The sequence below is a fragment of the Loxodonta africana genome, chromosome 5, assembly GCF_030014295.1.
Source record: "Loxodonta africana isolate mLoxAfr1 chromosome 5, mLoxAfr1.hap2, whole genome shotgun sequence".
In the NCBI taxonomy this organism is placed as follows: Eukaryota; Metazoa; Chordata; class Mammalia; order Proboscidea; family Elephantidae; genus Loxodonta; species Loxodonta africana.
In genome coordinates, this window is record NC_087346.1 from 156,048,469 (window position 1) to 156,072,416 (window position 23,948).

The 23,948-nt window shown below is 60.9% G+C and overlaps 2 protein-coding genes across 3 annotated transcripts; one reads left to right on the forward strand and one right to left on the reverse strand.

The window, feature by feature from the left end:
• Positions 1 to 1,872: 1,872 nt before the first annotated feature.
• IDUA (alpha-L-iduronidase) lies at positions 1,873 to 22,453 on the forward strand. 2 transcript variants are annotated; one of them, XM_064286114.1, is made up of 14 exons: positions 1,873 to 2,081; positions 2,942 to 3,082; positions 17,265 to 17,350; positions 17,554 to 17,661; positions 17,984 to 18,079; positions 18,247 to 18,449; positions 18,581 to 18,760; positions 18,920 to 19,136; positions 19,616 to 19,828; positions 19,964 to 20,085; positions 20,197 to 20,322; positions 20,405 to 20,481; positions 21,927 to 22,027; positions 22,197 to 22,453. In XM_064286114.1, the coding sequence occupies exons 1-14, from the start codon at positions 1,888 to 1,890 to the stop codon at positions 22,301 to 22,303; spliced, it is 1,971 nt and encodes a 656-aa protein (XP_064142184.1). In that variant the 5' UTR covers positions 1,873 to 1,887; the 3' UTR covers positions 22,304 to 22,453. The 2 variants fall into 2 exon arrangements, with proteins under 2 accessions (XP_064142184.1, XP_064142185.1); XM_064286115.1 differs by lacking the exon at positions 1,873 to 2,081 and adding an exon at positions 9,619 to 9,740 and having other exon boundaries at positions 2,579 to 3,082.
• SLC26A1 (solute carrier family 26 member 1) lies at positions 3,069 to 10,800 on the reverse strand. The gene is made up of 2 exons (XM_010591446.3): positions 7,938 to 10,800; positions 3,069 to 6,878 (listed from the first exon to the last, which is right to left on the reverse strand). Exons 1-2 carry the CDS (start codon positions 8,526 to 8,528, stop codon positions 5,358 to 5,360), a joined length of 2,112 nt encoding a protein of 703 aa, XP_010589748.1. The 5' UTR covers positions 8,529 to 10,800; the 3' UTR covers positions 3,069 to 5,357.
• Positions 22,454 to 23,948: the final 1,495 nt, after the last annotated feature.

Here is a 23,948-nt window from a genome sequence, read left to right on the forward strand (position 1 = left end):
CTCCAATATGCTTACTTCTGTGTCTAATCTGCGCAGAACTGATCACGCTTAGGACATGCCTTACACTGATACGGCCTCCTGAACACAACAAAGCAAACCCTATTTCCAAAGGGGATCACATCCACAGGAATGGGGTTAGGATTCCAACACATATTTTGGGGGACGCAATTCAATCCATAACAACCCATTAACCATTTGCACCAAACCAAAGCCAAACCCACTGTCGTGGAGACCATTCTAAGGCCTGGTGGCATAGTGGTTAAGTGCTACGGCTGCAAATCAAAAGGTCAGCAGTTCAAATCCACCAGGCATTCCTTGGAAACTCGATGGAGCAGTTCTACTCTGTGCTATAGGGTCGCTATGAGTCGGAATCGACTTGGCAATGAGTTAAGTCTTTATAGCAGCAGACTGCCCCATCTTTTTTCCGCAGAGCTGCTAGCGGGTTCAATGTGCCGACCTTTCAGTCATCAGGTGAGTGCTTTAACCACTGCACCACCAGGGGACTTCCATTTGCACTATCCATATCTATATCAACATAAAATATTTACACATCTGACCCTACCTCCTCTTGACATCCAAGCCAGGGCACCCAGCTGCCTGTTAGAAACGGCCACTTAGCATCTCAAAGATGCCTGGTCCCCATTTCACATAATGGAATGTTCCCTCCGCTGCTATGGTTCAAACCCTGCAGGTCACCTTTGATGCCTCTCTTTCCTTCCCATCCCCACCATCCAATTCATCAGTAAGTCCTATAGCTGCATCTTCAAAATGTATCCCCAATGGGACATCTCTCCCCACCTTCCAACCACAACCGGGAGGCAGCCATCTCTTGGCTTCCAGACTAGGCCTCAGGAAGCTATTTCTGGGCAGCCAGGGTGATCTTTCTTAAGTATTAACAAGACAATAACGGCTTACACTCACATACCACTAAAGGGTCGAGCATTTTTCCAAGTGCTTTCCGTGTGTTTAGTCACTCAGTCCTCACAACAACCTAATGAGGTAGGGACTATTATTGTTCTCATTCGGCTGGGAAAGAAGCAGTAAGGGGAGGAACCTGTGGGAAGAGGTAGGATTCCAAGAGCGCTTTCCTTAGGTCGCAGGTTCCCGGATACCTGGGCTTCCTCTAGGCCAGAGGGCTCCTCACCAGGACTGCCCCTTTGCCAGAACCTCCCCCGTCTAAAGCTTCGCAGCAGTCCCAACCGACCCACGCCCCCCAGGCCTCACCCAAGCCCCGGCCCAGCCTGCCGATGACCCTCCTATGCCCCGCCCAGGCCCGCCATGTCGGGCCCCATTTCCCCCTAACCCCCAGGCGCGGGACCCCAGGTCCTACCAGGCCTGCCCGGGCCTCGCCCAGCCCGCTGAGGCCCCGCCTAGGTCCCAACCTGCCAGACCCACCGAAATCCCATTTATTCCCCGCCCACGCCCCACCCAGGTATTCCGCCGTCCACTACCTTGGCCCGCCTGGACCCCGCCCCCGGCAGCCTAGATCCCACCCAGACCCCGCCTAACCCTGCCCCAGCCTGCTGAGGACCTGCCGCGGCCCCAACCTACCTAGGTCCCATCTAGTCCCCGCCCACGCCCGCAGCCCCTGCCACCTCGCCCCCGCCCGCCTAAAGCCAGCTCAGACCCCGCCTAGGTGCCACCCGTCCTGCCCCAGGTGCGGCCCTGTCCCCGCCTAGGTGCAGCTCAGGCCCGCCCACTTAACGGCGCTGGCCCTGCCCCCCAGACTCCCGGCCCGCCCCGGTCCACCCCGGTCCCGCCCAGGCATCCCCACACTACGGGATCACGTGGGCGCGCGACCCGGAGGCGGAACTGCAGGCGCGGTGTAGACCCTCAGCTCCGGGAGCGCGGAGGCGCGCGGAGTGCGCGGTGTTACCGCGTCCAGCCATGTGCCCGCCGCGTCCCCCCGCCCCACGTTCGGCCCTGCGCCCCCCGCGCTCCCCCACCGCGCTGCTCGCGCTCGTGGCAGCGCTGCTGGCCCCGCACCCTGGGTCCCTCGCCGAGGCCCCGCTCCTGGTGCGCGTGGATGCAGCCCGGGCCCTGCGGCCCTTGCGGCACTTCTGGAGGAGCACGGGCTTCTGGTGAGCGCCCACTCTGTCCATTTCCCGACCTCGCGCTCTTCGGAAGCTGCGGCCGCTGTGTCTCCGGGACCCCTGTGCCCTTAGCGCATAGTCAGTGCTCCCAAACCCAGTGTCCAGGAATGAGCCGGTCACCTTGGAGCCCGGAAAGTCCACCGAACCACTTTCACTCTCATGCCTGCGTCTGGAGATGCACCCTCAGTTAGAGTAGGGCGTCTCCTCTCTGTCTTCTGGACTCCGTGGGGTACTTGGGGTGGGGGTTCTTCTACCTGATGGCTTCCCCCCATGTGGTGGAGGTCTGAGGCCAGGCCCTGAGCTTGTCCCAGCTGGGGGCCTTCAGGAGTCTGAAGAACCCTACAGTGGCTTTAGGGGCAGCCCAGGAAGAGGGTTCAAGGAAGGTGGGCCCAAGACACTGCCTTTTGCAGTGAACCGGGGCCCACACAAGGCCTCTAGGCAGCAGGTGGGAGGTGTGGGGGGGGCGGGGGGGGTGTGGGTGTGTGTGTAGGACAGCCCAGCCCTGGAGTGGGACCTGTCCCCAGCCCATGTGTCCCTAGCCACCTTCACAGTAGGTTTTGAGCTGGCAGACAAGGGGCAGGGTCGGGAGGTGGTCCTGTGGGCACCCCATCCCCGTAAGCATGAGCCTTGAGAACACTCGTGGGATGAAGGGTTATTTTACTATCTCCAGGGGCAGTAAAGCCCGCTTCGTGGGAAGCCGCCGGGCCTGTCTGCTAGAGCTAGTTCTCCAGGGAGGCTCGAACACTGGGTTTTTAGGCACCAGATGTGTGTAGTGGCTGCCCTGGTGGCCTGACCCTCGCCCCGAGAGCTCAGGACTCACACAGTCACTGTCCTTGTCCCGCCCCTAGCCCCCCTCTGCCACATGACCAGGCTGACCAGTATGACCTCAGCTGGGACCAGCAGCTCAACCTTGCCTACGTGGGTGCTGTCCCTCACGGGGGCATCAGGCAGGTTCGGACCCACTGGCTGCTGGACCTCATCACGGCCAGGTGGGTGCCGGTGGCGGGGGGGTAATTGGGGGAAGCTGGCAAGAGCCCCACTTTACAGAGATGAAGACTGAGGCTGAGAGGGGAGGTGGGACTGGCCAGTGGGAGAGCCTGCTGGCCTCATGGTGGACTGGGGTGTGGGGATCAGTGTGGAGCTGGGGGTGGGGTGCTAAAGTGGGGGCACAGGGCGGATGCCTCCCTCTGAGGAAGCACTGCTGCTCCTGATTCCTGCATTTGCCATCAAAGGGCCATTGGGGCTGCCTCTCGTGGGGCCTGGGTCCTGGGGGTCAGCACCTGGACCCTGCCCAGCTACCTTTGTAGCTAGTCCACCTGGCTTCCCTCTGGAGACTCAGGATCAGGGTGGCAGACGGTCGTACCTGGCTTTGCCCAGTTTTTGGTTTTTGCACCCCCACATAGCCTGTGTTGTGTGTATTCACAGGCTGGTCTGTGCCAGGATGCTGTGCCCAAGGGCTGGGCTAAGGTGTGTCCTGGTCCCACCTGCGTTTGGCTCTGACACTGGACTGCTTGCCCTGGTGCAGGTAGCGGCACCATGAGGCTCAGCCTGGGCTGAGGCGCCAGGTGTAAGGAGCACTTAGGTGTGTGGGGTGTGTGCGTAGGGGGTGGGGTTCCCAGAGACACAGAAACCCTGGTGCCCTAGACCAGAGTCCTTGGCTCTTACCCAAGGTGGGGCAGGGGCTGGCCAGGCTGAGTCAGTGGGGTTTCCATATAGCACCTTGGAGACTGCGTGATTTGCGGGGCTATATGCAAAATGAGCTGTCCCTGGTGTGCCAGCGCATTAACCAACACATTTGGGTGCAAACCGAAAGGTTGGAGGTTTGAGACCACCCAGAGGCACCTTGGAAGAAAGGTCCGATGATCCACTTCTAAAAACCCAGCCACTGAAAACCCTGTTCTGACACACATGGTGTTGCCATGAGTCAGAATTGACGCGATGGTACTTGGTTTGTTGTTGTTGCTATGTGCCGTCGAGTCAGTTCCGACTCGTAGCCACCCTGTGGTCGACAGAACGGGACACTGCCCAGTCCTGTGTCGTCCTCACGGTTGTTGCTATGCTTGAGCTCATTGTCGCAGTCACTGTGTCAGTCCATCTCGTTGAGGGTCTTCCTCTTTGTCAGTGACCCTCTATTTTACCAAGCATGATGTCCTTCTCCAGGGACTGTTCCCTCCTGATAACATGTGCGAAATATGTAAGACGCAGTCTCGCCATCCTCGCTTCTAAGGAGCATTCTGGCTGTACTTCCTCCAAGACAGATTTGTTTGTTCTTCTGGCAGTCCGTGGTGTATTCAGTATTCTTTGCCAACACCGTAATTCAAAGATGTCAGTTCTCTGGTTTTCTTTATTCATTGTCTAGCTTTCCCATGCATACGAGGCGACTGAAAACACCATGGCTTGGGTCAGGTGCATGTTAGTCCTTAAAGTGACATCCTTGCTTTTTAACACTTTAAAGGTTTTTTGCAGTAGATTTGCCCAATGCAGTGTGTCATTTGATTTCTTGACTGCTGCTTCCGCAGGTGTTATTGTCGATCCCAGTAAAATGAAATCCTTGACCGCTTCAATCTTTTCTTCGTTTATCATGATGCTGCTTATTGGTTCAGTTGTGAGGGTTTTTGTTTTCTACAGTACTTTGGAGGCTGCGTGATTTGCGGGGCCACGTGCAAAAACCAGCAGTCCCTGGTGTGCAAGTCGTTAACCAACACTTGGCTGCAAACCGAAAGGTTGGAGGTTTGAGAACATTTAGAGGTGCCTTGGAAGAAAGGTCTGACGATCTACTTCCAAAAACTCAGCCACCGAACAACCCCACAGCCACTGAACAACCCTACTCTGACACACGTGATGTTGCCATGGGTTGAAATTGAGGCGACAATACTTGGTTTTAGTTGGTGCAAAGTGAGATACAGAGCCCCTGTTCAAGCGTGATTAAGACTTTTAAGACTGGGGTAGATGTGGTTCTTCTCAGTGGGGGCCCTGTGGGTCTGGGATTAGTGCCCAGGACGGCAGCCAGGGCAGCATTTGTGTTGAAGGCAGTGATTCTTGGATCCTTGAGTGTCTGTGGTCCTTGTGTGTGTTAAAAGTGCTGTCTGTCCCTGTTCCCAGTTAGAATTCCGTTTTTTTAGAGTAGGTATGGCATGAGAGGGTGTCTGGTAGCTGACTCCAGCCACGGGCACTGCTCCCTGGGAAGGAGCGTGGCGATTGGTGGAGGATGTGTGCCTTGGGCTCCTAAGAGGGTGTGGTGATGGCCCGCAGGTGCTGACCTTGCTAGAGGGTGGAGTCTGTAGCCGCCAGCTCCCCATGGCGGGCTCGGGCCGCCTGCACTGCGCTGTGCACGCTGTGGAATAACTGCTCCTCCTCGGCCGCGTCCCCCTCGTCCTCCCCAAGGAAGCCCCCTCGCCTCAGCATGTCTGTCACCGAGGGGCTGCAGCAGGCAAGCAACAGGACAATGCCCAGGGCCTCGTAGTTTCTGCGCAGGTCGTGTAGTGCAGCCAGGCCGGCTACATCCAGGAACAGCAGGGGGGCGCAGTCAATGACCACTGTGTGGAAGCTGGCTGCCGAGGACACCAGCACGGATGTGGTGCCTGCTGGGCCCAGGTCCTTGCCGCTGCTGTTCCCCTTGTGCGCCCCTGCATCCAGCCCCCGCCTCCTGGCAGCTGTGCGCCCTGCGTCCAGTCCCGTGAGGCTATAGAGTGACCGCAGGAAGAAGTCCTTGTTGGCATAGTAGAGCGGCCCCGCAAATCGGAAGATCTGCACCCCCGGCTCAGGGAGGAGGCCCTCGAACTCCATAGTGTCCTCATAGAAGGCAGAACCGCTGATGCGAGCGAGCAGGGTGGCGTGCGGGCGCTGTGTGCGGCCCACCAGGCTGAGCAGCGAGAGGAGCACACCGACCAGCAGCCCAGCCTCAATGCTGACCAGCACGCAGGGTGCCGCAGTGGCCACCCAGACCAGCGCATCGGCCGGGCTGAGCCGCCACAGCTGCGGAAGGTCACCCACCTTGCGCAGGGCCCCGCGCAGGCTGACAACGATGACGCAGGCCAGCACGCACCTCTGCAGGTCCTGGAAGAGGGGCGCCAGGGCCAGCAGCACCAGCAGCACCACGGCAGCGCTGACTACACTGGAGAGCTGCGTGCGGCAGCCTGTGGCTGTCTTCACCAGGCTCTTGGCCAGGGCAGCACTGGTAGCGAAGCAATGGAAGAAGGCAGGCACCACGTTGCAGAAGCCCACGGCCAAGAGCTCCTGGTTTGCACGGACAGAGTAGCCATGGTTCCGGGCAAACATCTCTGCCAGCGAGATGGAGAAGGCAGATCCCACGAGGGCCAGGGGCACAGCGTCCAGCGCCACGCGCCACATCAGCCCGGGGTCAGGCACCTGTGGGGCCAGGAAGCCAGTGGGGATGTGGCCGGCCACGCTGGAGCCGAACCTCTCATGGAACTGCCCGAAGTGGGATGCAAGTGTGGCCAACACGATGACCACCAGCTCCATGGGCAGGGGCACCTTTAGGTGGTGCCGGTAGCGGTCTGAGAGCTCCTTGGCAGCCAGCAGCACGGCCAGGCACACAGCACTGGTGACCACGTCGCACACGTTGGCCTGGCTGGCACTGCGCAGGAGACTCAGCCACGTGCTCAGCACCATCCCGGGCCCCTGGTGCCGCGGGACCCGCACACCCAGCAGGTGCTTGAGCTGGGAGGTCAGGATGGTCACTGAGGCCCCCATGGCGAAGCCGTCGAGCAGCGGTGGCGAGAGGTAGGTGGACATAAAGCCCAGCCGGAGGACGCCCATGAGGACCTGTGGACAGAGCACGGTCAGGGGCCCAGGCCACCCAGACACCTGAAGCAGCCCCGAGATGGGGGTCGGCAGCAGCGTTGAGCCCAACCTCTGGCCATTGCGGCTGCTTTAGTTCCCTAACTGGACATGGCGGGGGGAGCTTTACGCACACCCGCTGCACGCCCCCATGCCTCTGGAGACTCCTGGTACCCGTGTCTTACGTGGAAACTCGGGGGCACACGTGTGTGTGGAACATGGACGTGGTCAGTCACAGGAACCCCCCTTCCACTTGCCATGCACAGGAGCTGCTTTAGGTTCAGAAACGGGGCCTCTGGGCTCTGGGGACTAGATCCCCTGTTGCCGTTGAGTCAGTCTCACCTAAGAGCGACCTTGTAGAACAGAGTAGAACTGCCCCATAGGGTGTCCAAGGCTGTAATCTTTACAGAAGCAGACTGCCACGTCTTTCTCCCACAGAGCGGCTGGTAGGTTTGAACCGCTGACCTTTCGGTTAGCAGCTGAGTGCTTTAACCACTGTGCCACCAGGGCTTCTTGAGGATTAGATGGCAACCTCTAATTCTCTGACCTCCCCACCCCAGCATCAGCCCCCTGGGATAGGCTGTCACCCTGCTTAACTTTCCCGGCAGCTTGGGCGCAGTGGGGCTGGGGTGGGAAGCCTAGGACACGTGAGGACCCTGGCGTGGGGGGCCACAGGAAGGACAGCGAAGCCAGATGGGCTGAAGTTGGTCACGTCTGGAGCTGGAGGCCGTGCTCTGCCTGTTTGTCTCTGCCCAGGTAGAGCTGGCCAGGGTTGGGCTGCCTGTACCCCAGCCCTATGGCACCCTTGGGGTGTCTGATGCCTGACCCTGTGTGCCCCTGCTTGTCCTGCCTTTGCACTTGTGTGCTTGCTGGTCTCTCCTTGCCTGTTTAAATACTACCTTTCTTCACAGCCTGACCCTGAGGCTGGGCCAACCTGCCTCTGACTCCGACCTGGTACTTCTTCCGGGGCTCTGTCTTGCTGGGTGGGCTGTGAGTGCCCCTGGGGGTGCACCCTTCCCTGCCCCCGCCTGGCCAGCTCCTCACCTGGTAAATCCCAGCCACCAGCGTGAGGGCGGTAGCCACACGGATGGCGTAGCAGTCCCGCCCGCAGTCCTGAGGCCCAAGCGCCAACCCTGTGGCTGAGGCGTTGAAGGTGCTGTTGTTGGCCCCTGGCCACAGGCCGTCCTGGGTGGGGTCTAAGCCAGCCAGCTGGAGCTCGCGGTCCACCACCTGGCCCACCATGAGGCAGAGCAGGCTGAAGATGCCCACGGACACATGGCGGGAGGTGCCCAGGAGGAAGTAGATGAGGTTGGCGAAGAAGGACGTATAGAGGCTGTAGAGGGGCTGGAGCCCGGCCAGCAGCGAGTAGGCGATGGCCTGTGGCACCAGGATGATGCCGATGACCAGCCCGGACATAACATCACCCGCCAGGTCCTCCTGCAGGCGGTACCGGGGCAGCCAGTGCGTTGCAGGCACCAGGTCCTGAACCAGCGCCCAGGCCTTCCGCCCGCGGCATGTGCAGCTCTGCTGCAGCCGGCCCTTCAGCGTCTCGCGCAGGCTCTGGGGGGCTGGGGGCCGCCGGCGGACCAGCCCCAGCCCCCCATCCTGCTGTGTACACTCAGGGGATGCTTCCATCCTGCGGCGCCAGCCCCCTCAGGGCCAACCTGCAATGGAGAAGTGGGCATCATGACTGGGGTGGCCACGGGCGCGGGCCCAGGGCCAAGGAAGGCAAGTTCAAATGAGAAAGGCCCAGGCTGGGGAGCCATTGCTCATGGATCCCAGGGCAGCAGTCAGAGGTCCCCTGGTCCCAGGAGCTGAGAGGACTGAGTGGGGTGGACTGGGCACTGGGCCCCCGCTCATCTCGTTGGTGGGGGCCACAGACCTGCTACCCAGAGCGGACAGTGCCCCATCTACCTAGAACCCAGCGCAGATGACGTCAGGCCTCCGTCCAAGATTTTCAGTTTTTTGGGGTGAAATCTAAGCATGATAACAATAAGCCACGTGTCTCAGAGTGTGCCGAGGTCGGTGTAGCTAAGGGGTGGCCCCAGAAGACACTCCTCCCAGGCGGCCACCTCCCATGAGAAGAAAGGAGCCCTGGTGACGAAGTGGTTAAGAGCTTGGCTGCTAACCACAAGGTCAACAGTTCGAATCCACCAGTTGCTCCTTGGAAACCCTATGGGGGTAGTTCTACTCTGTCCTATAGGGTTGCCGTGAGTCGGAATCGACTCTACAGCAATGGGTTTTGGTTTTTTTGAGAGAGAAGGAGCCCTGGTGGTGCAGTGGTTAAGCACTTCACTGCTAATCAAAGAGTCAGTTTGAATCCCCCAGCCGCTCCATAGGGGAAAGATGTGGCAGCCTGCTTCCATAAAGATCACAGCCTTGGAAACCCTATGGGGCAGCTCTACTCTGTCCTCAAGCATCTCCATGAGTTGGAATTGACTCAACGGCAGTGGGTATGGATTTCTATGAGACAGGGAACATAATGGGCTTTTACCATCCGCACATACAGGACTTGGGGTCCGAGACCGTCCCAGAGATCAGGCCCACACGTGCCCAGAGCTGGGCTCCCTACTGTTCCCCCGTTCAGCTCCCCAGCTTGTGAAGGCCCCTGCTGCCCTCCTGATTCCCATACCAGAGACTCCCTCTCCATCTAAGCTGTGAGCATCTCCAGGCCATCCCTCTGGCTCCAGCTCCACAGCTCCCTCTGTCACCTCTGCCACCGCAGGCCCTGGTACCAGGAGAGGGGCACTTGGACACCAGGGCCATGTCCCTCCCCGGTCCTTGTGTAGGATTCCCAGCACACGCCTTGAGAGGAGCGACCCAGGCCCAGGCCAGCTTGGAGGGGAGGTAGGTACACAGTGGTTGCCACTCCTACCCAGTTGGTTTTTCCCCACGGACACACACACGCATCTCAGAGGTCGCCCCAAACAGCATAAGCCACTTGTCGAATGCACGTGCCAGATGGTGTCTGCTGTCCCCCTCTGGGGCCAGCCCTCTGCAAACAGCCCTGGCCGCCCTGTGGTGGGGAGGTCTCCTGACTTTGCCCTAGCTCCAGAGAGCAAATCACTGGGTGGCGTCACGGAGGCGGCAATCCACAGGCCCAGATCAGAAGTTAGCGCACCAGCGGCCATCTTTGTTTGCACTGTTCTCGGCTGCTTGACACTGAGCAACCATGAACTTCAAATTTTAGAAGCTTCTTTCATGGTGGCATGAAGCAAAACCTCTTGGCTCCTTAGAGCCCAGGACACCCAGATACCAGTGCTGAGTATGCTGTCTCTGTGCTGCCCGGGACACGGCGGGGGTGGGGTGAGGGGCGGGCACAGCCAGCTTCCTCGGGAGTGGAGGACAGTGGTTCCCTGGCCTGATGGGGAGGGGGTGCTCTAGAGGGGTGAGTCCTGGCCCTTCAGGGAACTTATGGAGAGGTGTTTTCCCGTTCTCCACTAAACTGCCTCAAAGACCTCACCCACTCGGGGGGTCCCTGGCCACGCTGAAGCTCCCGAGCCTCTGGGGGTCGGGTTGTGTGGAATGAGGACTGCTAAGTGCCACCTGTCTTGGACCTGAGGGCCCACAAACTCCTTCCCCACACAGACTTTTGGCCCCTGAGAAGCCCTGGAGTTGGGAGCGTTTTCTGTTCACATCCTGGACAAAGTTGCCCCTAAGCTCAGCGTCAGCCTCTGCTCTTTCTGCCCAGTGAGCTGGCCTCTGCCAGAGAGAGTTGACCCCAGCGGGGACCCCAGATGGTTCTTACCTAAGGGAGCCACCGGAGGGTTGGGTGGGCGGCAGGACAGTGGGGGCCTGGCCCTGCTGTGCATCCAAGGCTGGGGTCTGCTTGGGCTGTGCCGGCCAGCCTAACCCCTGAGACCCTGTGTCTTCTAGGGTCGAGCCGGGGAGCCAGGCGGCGGTGCTCTACGGTTCGGACTGGCTGCGTGGCCGTGCTGGGCTTGCAGTTAAATTATTTACTCCCAAGACTGCTGAGTCACATGTTTCCGCAGACAAGTGTTACCTGAGCGCTAATCCAGTGGGTTGTACTGTAATCAGGATCCCGCAGTGACAATGGTGTGAGCCCTTGATAAGCTTCCGGGCCTTCCCGCTCCCCCCACGAGCTGCAGGTGTAGTGGCTGGGGCCCTGCAGGCTGCAACAGGCGGGTGGAGTGAGTGGCCCGAGCAGGATGCCTGCGGGTTTTGGCCCCTTGTGGAGGGGAGACGGAAGGTGCTGCAGGTGGGCCAGTCTCAGGCTGAAGACAGCCAGCATCTTCACCCTTCAGCTCTGGGGCTAAGTGGGGGCTCCACCATCCCCAGCATCTTCCCTGTTCGAGTCCCTGGTGGGAGCTTAGGGCGCATAACAGAGCCAGGCTGTGTCCTGGGTCTCTGTCCTGGGTTTCTGTTCTGTTTCCTCGAGCGGAAAACTGGCACAGGGCTGTTGGCGGGGGTGTGTATGTACATGCACTTGCCGGGGTCTGGCTGCCACCCCCTCCCTTGGCTGGGGGCTGCCAGGCATCCAGATGACGTTACCAGCCAGGTGTGCTCTTCCTGCTGAGGGTGTGGGGGACAGGGCCCCCTGGGGTCTGACCCCTGGAGCCTAACCAACTGCTTAGATTCCAACCCAGCCCCAGCACTGACTCGCTGAGACCGGATTGCACCGGCCTCTGCACTTCTCCACAGCAGAGGGGACCAGCGGTACCTGTCTGGTAGGGCTGGTGTGAAGATGAATTGACCTGCTTATTTATTGTGCTTTAAGTGAAAGTTTACAAATCAAGTCAGTCTCTCATTCAGACACTTACACACACCTTGCTATGTACCCCTAGCTGCTCCCCCCCAATGTGACAGCATGCTCCTCTGCACCCTGTGTTCCCCATGGAATGACCTCTTTAAATGAAGTAAACTAGTGCCCCCAAGATGCTGAGGATGGTGCCTGGCACACAGTAAGCGCTAAGGGTAAGCTGGAGTCCCTGAGTGGTGCCAACCGCTAACATGCTCGGCTGCTAACCAAGATGGTGGAGGTTTGCGTCCACCCAGGGGTGCCTCGGAAGAAAGGCCTGGTGATCTATGTCTGAAAAACCAGCCACTGAAAACGCTATGGAGCACAGTTCTGACACACGTAGGGTCGCCATGAGTTGCAGTCAATTTGATGGCCCTGGTGGCACAGTGGTTGAGAGTTTAGCTACTAACCAAAGGGTCGGCAGTTCAAATCCACCAACTGTTCCTTGGAAACCCCACGGGGCAGTTTTGCTCTGTCCTGTAGAGTTGCCATGAGTCAGAATTGACCACAGCGGGTTTGTTTTTTTGGTTTACTGCCAAGGGTGAACTGCTATTTTAAAATTTATTATTCAGAGCCTCAGGTCCCCCATCTTTAAAATGAAGAAACGAAAATAAAACCTCCGTCACCGGCTGCTTGAGGGTTAAGTGAGATGACGTATAATGTCTGAGTCACGGCCCCCGGGGAGGTTGAGAGGCTGGACAACCCCAGCTGGCCTGGGCATCTTGGCAGCCTCAGGCCCGGGGACAGCAGGCTACAAGCCTCTGATTTTCCTGTCCCCTTGGGGAGTTGATAGGTCTTCAAAGGGGAATTAAGATCCTGTGGCACCCCCATGGCCCTGGGCCTCCACTCTCCCAGGATCGGGATTGTTTCCTTCGGGCTCCGCCCCCCTTCAGCTCCAGGGATATCTCCCTGCAGTGCCTGCCCCTCATCTTGCAGAGTCTGAACACCACCCCCCTCCCCAGGACAGGGCCTGGGGGCTTCCCCTCTGTCCCTCAGTTGGGCCCTGGTGGGGGAAAATGTTTGCCCATGAGTAGCGGTTGGGAGCTGTGGTTTTGGAAGCAGTTTGCCAGTGGGTGGGTGAGTCACCCAGTTCAGGGCCTCAGGCCCCTCCCTGGTACAGATAAGGGGCACCTTGAAGGGGAGGGGAGGGGAGGGCTGCACCTTGTAGGGCAGCTACTGAGGGGCCATAAACACTTATCTCCTGGCCCAGCTACCAGCAAGGGGCAGTGGGAGAAATGCCAGGGGTTCCTGTGGGCAGAGCTGGGTCTCACCAGGCCAGGGCCTCACCACCCCACCCCCCAGGGCTGGGTCTACTCCCCCTGGGGTGGCTCCTGGAAGGAGGGCTGGCTGGGTTCCCTAGCTCTGCTGCGGGGGCACATACATGTATGCTATGATGGGCAGTGATGTGTGCTGAGGCCCTGTGCAAGTCAGCATGGGGGTGGTCACCTGGGGGGACAGAAAACTTAGTGGGAGAAGCAGCCTCCCCCCTCAGGAAGCAGGACCCACAGGCCCGGTCCACAGGGAGGGGGTGGAGGCTTCAGGAGGGTCCTGGGGTTGGGATTTTAGGCAGGTGGGGGGGATTTCAGGTAGAGCGATTCTCTGTGTGTAGCCCTTTCCCAGCCCCCCACCATCCTCAGCTGCACTGTGGGTGCCTGGGTGCATCATGGTGTCCCCACCTTGGTTATCCTCAGTGGCAGGGACTGGGCCTTACTCCGCCCTGTGCCCTGGGTGTCTAAAGCAGGTGAGGAAATGGAATCGGGTCACACTTGGCCTGTGAGAGAATCATAGGACCCCCGAGGGCCTCAATCCCCCCCTGAACTGCAATGGTCCCTGCATCACTTTCCCTGCCTGTGTATAGAGATGGTGCTCTACAGCCTGGCCAGGCACACAGACTAAGTGTCTGGGGGTCCCAGGGACTTGCTGGCTGGAGAGGACAGGGAGGCCCACGTTCCCCTCCCCAGGCTCCATCCAGACTTCTCACTCCCCTGCCCGGTGGGGGTAGCTGGGAGGGGACAGTGGGGTCCCCAGTGCCTTCCCACTGCTGGGACCCCCTCACTGCAGCCTTGAGCTCCCCTATGTTGCACAGCATTAATGTTTTTATTTATATCAACTCCTTCACATTTGAGCCTATTCATTTGGAAAGGAAACACTGTCCCTACTACAGGTGAAAAGAGGCTCCACCGACAAGTGCATTTTGGCTTCAGGGCCGAGGGTCAGACCTCAGTTTCTCCCCAAAGACCTGTTGCCACGTGGGTGTAATCCTGGTTTCCACTTGAGGAGACAGAGGTCCTGAGAGGACCCACAGCATATAGGGCTGGTCCAAGGGCCAGGGCTGACATCCCCGCCCCCCCCCCACGGCCCAGGCCAGGCAGCAGATTATTCTAAACGACAGGTCTGTGTCTGCAGGCCTCTGGCCCGTGCACCCACCTCAGATCGTGAGGTCCCGTCAGCCCCCACCACCCCCGCCTTGGGCAGACCTGGCGCCCCTCCTCCCAGTAGTGCAACCATGTCCCCCACCCACCCAGCCCTGGGCCCGCGCGGCCCACCCCAGGCACACATGCCTCCAGCGTGCGCAGCACCGTCTCCCCAACCCCCCCACCCTGCACTCGCGGCCCCCGCCTACTCCCCCGCCGTCGGGCACGCGCGCCCCTAGGCCCCGTCTGCCCCTCCGCCGCGGAGCACGCGCGCCCCGGCCAGCCAGCCACTCACCCGGCCAGGCGCCCGGCGGCGGTGGGCTCAGTTCTGGCGGCGGTGGGCACCGCGGGCGGGGAGCAGGGAGCGGGACCGGGCGCGGTGCAGCTGAACGGCCGACTGCGCGGTGAATGAGCCCGCTGTGCAGCCAGCACGACCCGGACCCACGTGTCGGCCAGAGACAGGAGGTGGCCTAGCCCGGGGCGGGGGGGTGGGGCGGCAGGGCCTGGGGCCCTGAGCCTTCTTGACCCCGGGCGGGGTCGCTCACCTCCCCTCGACGGAGCAGCCTCTCCCTTCCTCCCTGCACCCCCACTCCGGGTCGGGTCTCTCCAATCCCTTCTCGACGGGGTCGGCCGGGGACCGAGGCACAGTACAGGGGGCCCAAGTACCGCGCCCCGGGGTTCCTGGGCCTAGGGTTGCCCCTGGGGTGGGTCTCCTGGCCCCAGGCGGGGACATCCCTGGCTGCCGGGGCGTGACAGCCTGTGGACCCTCAAGGCCACCCGGGGTGGCAGGCTGAGGACGCCTTTGGCTCTCAGGCGCCCTCCCGTGGCGGCTCTGCTCCCACACCTATGTCCGGCACCGGTCGGGGTTATCACTCCAGGGCCCAGGAGAACGCTTCACTTTCCCTCCTTGCACAGCCTCGGCTCCGTTTAATGTTTATCCAAATGGTAGTTGTTTTATTCCTTTGCTACCGGTTGTGACCTTTGGATGGGCAAGGGAGGGAGCATGGGGAGGTGACGGGTTCCGGGGGAGGGCTGTGGAGCTCCCGCTGTCCGCGGGCTGGTGCTGGCTGACCTTGGGGTGGGAAAGGAAGACCAGCCTCTGGGCAGAGGAACAGCGAGGGCAAGCGGAGGGTAAGAGGAGGAGGAACTGGTGCCAGGGTGGGGGGTGGAGGGCAGTGGCTGGACCTGGGCTCCTGGGGCCTTGAACGCTGGGCCCAGGATCGCACAGTGAGGGAGGACACCCAGACCCGAGTGCGGTGTTGAGTTGTGGAGACTCCTTCTGGGGGAGGCCTCTGGGCATGGGGTGTGAAGACAGGCCAGCCCAGCGCTGTCTAGGGCCAGATTCCAGCGTCCATCATTGTGACCCCCCCCCATGGCACATAGATGACAAACCCAGCTGCTCCTCTGCCCCACCTGGAGGCTGGCACCCAGGGCCTCCCACAGATCCCCCTGCCCCCCAGCGTTCCCACTCACCTCTCCTCATTTCGCACACAGAGATCTGGGCGCATCCTCAAGGGGAACACCCTCGGACTCCCACCAGCACACCTGTCTGTGACCTTCTCCGCGCCCCCTCCCCAAGCTCAACACTTGGTCCTCTTCTCTCCTCCATCACCCCCACCCCTACCCCCATGCCTGGGGACATGAAATGGTCCTCAGGCCCCAGACCCCTGAGCACCGGGTTCGTTCCTTAAGCCACCAATGCAACTTCCATACGTACTGGGATGTCCAACTCCACGTGACCAAAGCCCGGCCTCACTTTACCCCAAGCATCTCCTCACTTGCCACGGCTGTCTGCACCCTGTCCACCCAGCTGCTCAAGCCCACATCTGCAGGGTGGTGCTGGACTCCCTTCTCCAGCTCACATCACCTCTACTTGTAAACACACCAGCTCTGATTCTTCTCACTGCCTCCATGGCCACCACCCCAGGCCAGGCACCAAACCGCTCCGTGGGTGACCACTGTGGCCCTAGCGGTATTGCAGCTCCTGCTTTGGCTGCACTCAGATGTCAGATGGCATCCTTTCAGAATGTCATGGTGCTGCTCTGGTCAGAACCCTGTTTTGCCTAGATTCAAAGTCCCACTCTCACTGTGGCTACAAGGTCCTGTGTGACCTCATCTCCAAGGACTGGTACCTGTGTTCTGCCCCAGGCCCACTGGCTGCCTTTCTGGGGCTTGATTACTGCAAGCTCATTCCTACCTCAGGGCCTTTGCATGTGCTGTCCCTGCTCTCCCCCCCACCCCGACCCCAGACATCTCATGGCTGGCCTGTCCCATCATTCAGCTGGTCTTAGATGTTACCTCCTTGGAGAGGCTTTCTTCCTTGCCCCTCTGTTGCTGGGTGAAAGCCCCAGGTTTTTCTTGGTGTGCCTTGTTAACAGCCAATAAACAAAAGGCAAAGGTGGGAGATCAGAAAGATGCCTTTATTTCAAGGGAGGGTCCAAGGAAAGGAGCAGTCAGGGCTGCTGCCTCCAAGGGCCGGGCTCTGGGGCTGCGTGCCTCACTTCTGCCCTCTGTGCTCTCTGTCACATCTGCTTCGAGGTTTGTCTGATGCCTTATAGATTCACATGGTTGTCTGGAGACATCCCTTCTGTGTTGGGAATGTGAGCCCCATGAAAACTGGGATCAGGCCTATCCTAGTCTCTGCTGGGTCCAGGCCCTGGCCAGGATGAGTGCAGGGTGGAGTGTTCCCCTTTCCTCTCTTTTCTGCCCACCCATGCTGTGGGAGGGCGTGGGGGTACTGCTGGGCCAAACCTGGGTCCCTAGCCTCCAGGAGGCACAGCAAAAGCAGTGGGCAGCGTCCACTGGGTCCAGCTTGGCACCCGTCCCATGGGCCACACTCCCAGGTCAGCGATCTTCAGTATGCCTTGTCCTCCCCCATCCCTGTTCTATTGTATCTTTCCCTCAGCGTCTGCCTGGAGGTCCCAATCCTGAGCCCCCAGGCTGTTCTGAGTCCCCCAACCCAAATCTCTAATCTGAAGACTTGGGGGCAGTTTCACGTGTACATGCACCAGTTCACACCAGACTGTGAGTGACTGATAGGCTTTCGTAGTTGGTGTTTTCAAAGGGGAGGGACTCCTTACCTGCTTAGATGTGGCCCCAGTTCCAGCCAGGGAAACAGATACACTGTGTCAGCACACCAACACCCCCCAACACACACACACACACATACACACATACACACTGAGTGTTCTTCCACAGGGGGATGGCTGGGTGGGGCCTGAGCTACAACTTCACCAACCTGGACGCGTACCTGGACCTTCTCAGGGAGAACCAGCTCCTCCCAGGTGAGCGGCCAGCGCCTTGACCGCCTGCCCAACCCCCCTCCCCATGAGCCCACACCCAACCCCCCTCTCCCCACCCCCTCTCCTCACTGGTTGCCTGATCAGGACTGGCCGCAGTGCTGGTGTGTTAGCATCCCAAGAAGGGGGGAGTGGGGGGGACAGTATGGGTGGAGCCGGGGGGCGGTCACCCTGTGACTGTGTTATAGGTTTCGAGCTGATGGGCAGCCCCTCTGGACGCTTCACGGACTTTGAGGACAAGCAGCAGGTGCTGGAGTGGAAGCGCCTGGTCTCACTCCTGGCCAGGAGATACCTCGGTGGGCAGGCACAGCCCTGGTGGGCAGGCACAGCCCTGGTGGGCAGGCACAGCCTGGGCTGGGCGGAGTGCTCCTGAGCAGGCTGTCCTCTACCACACTTGAAGCTTCCTCTCCCCCCACTTCATCCAGCCATCTCTGGACTCAGGCCCTCCTGATGAAGTGGGGCGCATCTTGAATCAGACACCCCCTTCGTGTCCCTTGGGAGCCCCCGTATAGGCCCAGCACTTCTTCATCCCAGGGTTGGGGCCTAGGCTGGGCCAGCCCCCCATAGCTCTGTGTGGGGCCCACCAGTGGAAGCCAGGGCACTGAGGCACCTTTGCAGGTAGATACGGGCTGGAGCACGTTTCCAAGTGGAACTTTGAAACATGGAATGAGCCAGACCACCATGACTTTGACAATGTGTCCATGACTACACAAGGTGAGCAGTGCTTCCAGGGGTCCCACCGAGCTGGGGAGTAGAGAGGGTGGTCCAGGGACCAGGTCGGGGAGGGGCGACAGCAGGGCCACCTTCGGGGATGGAGTAGAGCCTGGGCCACGTCGACGGCCCCTCGGGCAGTGGTGGACGTTGTGGTTCCACCTGCCCAGGATTCCTGAACTACTATGACGCTTGCTCCGAGGGTCTGCGAGAGGCCAGTCCAGCTCTGCGGCTAGGCGGTCCCGGCGACTCCTTTCACCCTCCACCCCGCTCCCCCCTGTGTTGGAGCCTCCTGGGGCACTGCCACAACGGAACTAACTTCTTCACGGGCGAGGTGGGCGTCCGCCTGGACTACATTGCGCTCCACAAAAAGGTGCGGCCAGTCCTTCCGCCCGGAACCCCAGCTTTCCGCCCAGGACCCCGCTGGCTGCCCCTTCCTGCCTCCCACCAGCCGAGGTCACGTGAGTTGACCCTGGCGGTGCTGAGGCTGGCTGCTGCCCACAGGGCGCAGGGAGCTCCATCTACATCCTAGAGCAGGAGCAGGAGACCTTGCAGCAGATCCAGCGGCTCTTCCCCAAGTTCACCGACACCCCAGTCTACAACGACGAGGCCGACCCGCTGGTGGGCTGGGCCCTGCCGCAGCCGTGGAGGGCCGACGTGACCTACGCAGCCATGGTCGTGAAGGTGGGCTCGGCCCCGCCCTGGCGCTTCTCCCCGCCTGTGCAGTTGCTAGTCGCTGGGTTTTGTAGGGCACCTCTCCAGGAGCGGCCTTTCTACTGGGGTGCTGGTGTGGGAGCAGGTGGCCGCGGCGGACATGGTCCTAGCCGCCTCCGACATCTGCAGGTCATCGCGCAGCACCAGAATCTGCTGATTGCCAACACCAGCTCCTCCACCCGCTATGCGCTCCTGAGCAACGACAACGCTTTTCTGAGCTACCACCCACACCCCTTCTCACAGCGCACGCTCACTGCCCGCTTCCAAGTCAACAACACGCGCCCGCCCCACGTGCAGCTGCTGCGAAAGCCGGTGCTCACTGCCATGGGGCTGCTGGCCCTGCTCGGTGAGCCCCGCTCCTGTGCCCCCAGCACTACTTGTCCTGGCTCCCCCCCATGGGGCTGCTGGCCCTGCTGGTGAGCCCTGCCCTGTGCCCCGGCATTGCGTCCTCTGCTCTGGGTCAGACTGGAAACAGAATATGCAGACCCTGGGATGGGGTGAGGACTAAGAAGGATCAGGTGGGGCCAAGGCCTCCCTGAGGTGGCGGTGGATAGGCGGGGAAGTCATTCAGGCAGAGGCCCTGAGGCGAGGGGAAAGCAGGAACTGGCCCTGTTTGGGGCTATGCTTGCTGCAGTGCCTGCTTTTTGGGGCTGCCTATCCAAGCCTTTCTGCACCCCCCAGCTCTGTGGGCTACAGAAGCGGTGGAGTGGCTGGGTGACTCCTTTACCAAGAGGAGGAGATGCAAATAGTGGGAAGCCAGGCCTGGAGGCGGGGGGGGAGGGCTCCGACCTCTGCGCGGTGACCCCTCCCTTGAGCTCCCCGCAGATGGCGAGCAGCTCTGGGCGGAGGTGTCACAGGCTGGGACAGTGCTGGACAGCAACCACACGGTGGGCGTCCTGGCCAGCGCCCACAGCCCCTCGGGCCCCGCTGACGCTTGGCGAGCCACGGTGCTGGTCTACGCGAGCGACGACACTCGCGCCCACGCCAATCGCAGCGCCGCCATGACCTTGCACCTGCACGGGGTGCCCCCAGCCCCAGGTGAGCTGCTGGGCTCTTGCCAGCGCGGGTTCGGGCTCCGAACGTGACCGCGAGGGGGTGTGACCGCGAGGTGAGGGCGCGGGGCCGGGAGGGGCGGGGCCGGGGAGGTGCCGGCCCCAGCGTCCTGCTCCGCAGGGCTCCTCTACGTGACACTCTACCTGGACAACCGGCTGTGCAGCCCTCACGGCGAGTGGCAGCGCCTAGGCCGGCCCGTCTTCCCCTCGGCCGAGCAGTTCCGGCGCATGCGCGCGGCTGAGGTTCGAGGGCGGAGGCGGGGTTTGCACGGGGTGGGATGGAGTCGTCCCTAAGGTCCGGCGGAGGGACGCCAGCCCTGGCCGCGAGGCCCTGAGGTCCGCCGCCACCCCCAGGACCCTGTGGCCATGGCCCCACGCCCCTTCCCCACTGGCGGTCTCCTGACACTGCGCCCGGAGCTGCCGCTGCCCTCCCTGCTGCTGCTGCACGTGTGTGCGCGCCCGGAGACGCCGCCAGGCCAGGCAAGTGGCCGCGCTTCGCCCGCCCGGCCCCCAGGCCAGACCCTGCCCCGCCCTCACTCCGTCACTGCGCCCCCCTCCCCAGGTGACTCGGCTCCGGGTGTTGCCCATGACCCGCGGACAGCTGCTTCTGGTTTGGTCAGATGAACGCGTGGGCTCCAAGTGCGTGAGTGGGGTCGCTGCCCCCAAACTGCACCTGCTCTTTGGTCCCTAGGCTTTTCCTCTTGCACCATGTTTCTTTGCCTAGCCAGTGCACCCACCTCGCCACTGTGTGCATCTCCCTGCCTTGTGTACACTCCTCTGTCCTGCGTACACCTCTCCTGCCCCGTGTGCAGTGCCTTCATCTCTGCGTGCATCTCCCTGCCCTGTGTACCCCCTCATGCCCTGTGTACACCCCCCTGTCCTGCGTACATTTTTCCTGTCCTGCGTACATCCCTCTTGCTCCATGTGTAGCACCCTCTTCACTCCTGCGTGCATCTCCCTGCCCTGTGTACACTCCCCCTTCCCGCGTACATCCCTTCTGCCCCGTGTGCAGAACCCTCTTCACCCAAGTGCATCTCATCTCCCTGCCCTGTGTACACCCCCCTGCCCTGTGTACACCCCCCTGTCCTGCGTACATTTTTCCTGTCCTGCGTACATCCCTCTTGCTCCATGTGTAGCACCCTCTTCACTCCTGCGTGCATCTCCCTGCCCTGTGTACACTCTCCCTTCCTGCGTACATCCCTTCTGCCCCGTGTGCAGCACCCTCTTCGCCCAAGTGCATCTCATCTCCCTGCCCTGTGTACACCCCCCTGCCCTGTGTACACCCCCCTGTCCTGTGTACATTGTTCCTGCCCCGTGTGCAGCATTCTCTTTGCCCGAGTGCATCTCCCTGCCCTGTGTACACCCCCCGTCCTGCATGAATCCATCCTGCCGGTTTGCAGCACCCTCTTCGCTCCTCCATGCATCTCCCTGTCCTTTGTGCACCCCATGTCCTGTGTGTACCTCTCAGTCCTTTGTGCACTCCCTTGCCCCCACGCACACCCCCTTGCTTCTGCATGCATCCCCTTACCCCTGCATGCATTCTCTGTCCAGGGCATACCTCCCCTACACCCCTGCATGCATCCTCTGTCCAGGGCATACCTCCCCTACACCCCTGCATGCATCCTCTGTCCAGGGCATACCTCCTCTACACCCCTGCATGCATCCCCCAGTCCTGGCTGCTCCTCCCTCCACCACGTGCACCTCTCCTCCCCCACGTGCACTCTCCCTGCCCCCATGTGCACCCCCCTCTCCCAGGTGCACCCCCCTCCCCCAGGTGCACCCTCTCTGTCCCTGTGTGCACCCCCTTTCTGCCGTGTGTACCCCCCTGCCCAATGTGCAGTCCCTCAGTGTGCACACACCAGTGCAAATCAGTGCAGTTGGGCTCTGATCCCTGCTACTCCACCGGTCAGGCCTGTCACCCTTGCTGAGAGTGCCCAGAGGTGTGGGAAGGGCTAGGAAGGGGGGCAGAGGGAATAGGGCCCTGGGTGACCCCTATGCCTCCCACTCCAGGCCTTCAGGGACCCACCCTTGATATGAATTCCCAACTCTGACCCCAGCCTCGGTCCTGACTTTGACCTCCCCAGGTGCCTGTGGACATATGAGATCCAGTTCTCCGAGGAGGGTGGGGTGTATACCCCAGTGAGCAGAAAAGCATCGACCTTTAACCTCTTCGTGTTCAGCCCAGGTGAGCTCACCACCCATACCTGGGCCGCCTTGTTGCTGGGCCTCAGGAAAGCACTGGGTGGGTGGGCACCCAGAGACTTGCTTAAGCTTGTGCGGGGGGAGCTTTGGAGACTTGGGTGGGTTCAGGTGGGCACACACTCACGGGTACACATGCATCTTTGTTGCCTCAGGCACAGGTGTTGTCTCCGGCTCCTACCGGGTTCGAGCTGTGGACTACTGGGCCCGGCCCGGCCCCTTCTCAGATCCCGTGCAGTACCTGGAGGTCCCTGTCCCGTGAAGGCTGCCACCAGGTGACCCTGTGAGCCTGCACTGACTGTTGAACCTGGGGAAGACCGGGAGTCAAGATGGGCTGGGCGGCCATCAGCTGGTCAGTCGTCAGCTCCGTTTGTCCTATCCTGCCCCTACCACTTAAACTGCTTTTTCTACACGGTGGTCTCGAGGTCAGACTTCGTGAATGAACAAGGGGCAGACCTAGGGGTTAGTGTCCGAGGGTGAGGGCCTGGCTGGGGCAAAGCTGATATCTCCACTCAGAGCCCACTCCCCATACAGACCCCCAGGTGCCTCCGCTTTGATTTGTGGGACACGGCTGTTGAGCCAAGAGAGGTCTGAGCTGCTGGCAAAGGCCCACACATGCTCTTTGCTGCAACTGTGCAGCCCCTGGGGAGAATCCTGGTATCACCCAGGGCTGGGGAGCCTGGCCAGCCAGGCTGGACACCCCATCGCCACTGGGTGAGGGAGGCCCAACTTGGAGCTCCAACCCCTGCATTCCTGACCCATCGTGCAACATGGGGAGCTCAGCCATGAGGGAGGATGTGTGCCTGGGTGCTGAGGCCCTGCTGGGGCTGTTCCTGCACCCTGCCACAGCAGAGGGTGGGGTGGCATCCTTGTAGCCTGGCCCAGACTGGCCAGTGACAGGAAGGGTCGGCAGTGTCCACAGTGGTCTCTGTCACCACCGTGGGGTCATCTCGAGCTGTCTGGGGCCTGGAGAAAGCAGATGGTGTGCTCAGATGAGGATGGCTGGAGAAGAGTTTAGCAAAGGGATTCTTTACAGATGTGTGGCCAGGGGCAGGGAAGCCACAAGAGAGGGTGCAGAATCTTGGGGGCTGTCCCCCCAGGCCAGAAGGGGCAGGGGAAGAAGAAGCCACCCTTTGAGGAGTGGAGACTTTCAGGGATGCCGCCAGCCAGTGGGGCCCTGCTGGGTGGGAGCCAGGGAATAGGGACCACCACTTGTGTCCTGCCCCCTCTAGTGTACTCTCCTGGCTACAGTCATCCACCTGGAAGACAGAGGCATCACGGGACGCTGTGCGTTTCCCTGGAGGTTGTCTTCACATGACTCTGCAGGGGGAGGGGAGCAAGCATTGGGAGGGGCCGGCGAGATGGCACCGGCAATTCTGTTTGCTTCTCCGAATCTTCCTTCTCCGTCCAGGCGAAGAGTTCACGTCACTGTGTGTTTCTGACATGCGGGCCACCAAGTCCTGCCAGCTGCCATATCATGGGAGGGAGATGTCAGCTTGGTCTTAGTTCCACCTGGAATCCAAAGCCATCACCCATTTCCTGCCCCCCTTTCCCCATCGGCGCCTTAGGGCTCTGGGCTGAGTGCCTGGTGGGGCACCCAGACTGTCACCCTCAGGGCCCTGTCCTTTGTGTCTCTGTGGTGGCCAGTTTCCCGCTGACTGTGGTGATTGCACAAGGAGCCATGGCACCATCTCTGAGGTCCAGGCGTCAGCCTCCCTGCCCCCGTTGTGGAGTGGCAGCCCTATTTCTCCATAGTAATTAGGACCCGTCACCCTGACCAGTAAAATAGCCCCTTCTCCGCCTGCTGCTTTTGTGGCTCGAGGAACCTCTAGTGGCCAGGAGGGCATCTCAGCTTCCAGTTTATCCCTGGTGAATACGGCCCGTCCTTGGATACCAGGACTGTCAAA

Excerpts from the sequence above, each read along its gene's own strand:
- IDUA (XM_064286114.1), top strand. The coding sequence starts at position 1,888 with ATGTGCCCGCCGCGTCCCCCCGCCCCACGTTCGGCCCTGCGCCCCCCG. Across the intron at positions 3,083-17,264 it reads CTGGACCTCATCACGGCCAG|GGGGATGGCTGGGTGGGGCC; the intron begins GTGGGTGCCGGT and ends GTTCTTCCACAG. Across the intron at positions 20,086-20,196 it reads GGCGCATGCGCGCGGCTGAG|GACCCTGTGGCCATGGCCCC; the intron begins GTTCGAGGGCGG and ends CGCCACCCCCAG.
- SLC26A1 (XM_010591446.3), bottom strand. The coding sequence starts at position 8,528 with ATGGAAGCATCCCCTGAGTGTACACAGCAGGATGGGGGGCTGGGGCTG. Across the intron at positions 6,879-7,937 it reads TGGTGGCTGGGATTTACCAG|GTCCTCATGGGCGTCCTCCG; the intron begins GTGAGGAGCTGG and ends CTCTGTCCACAG.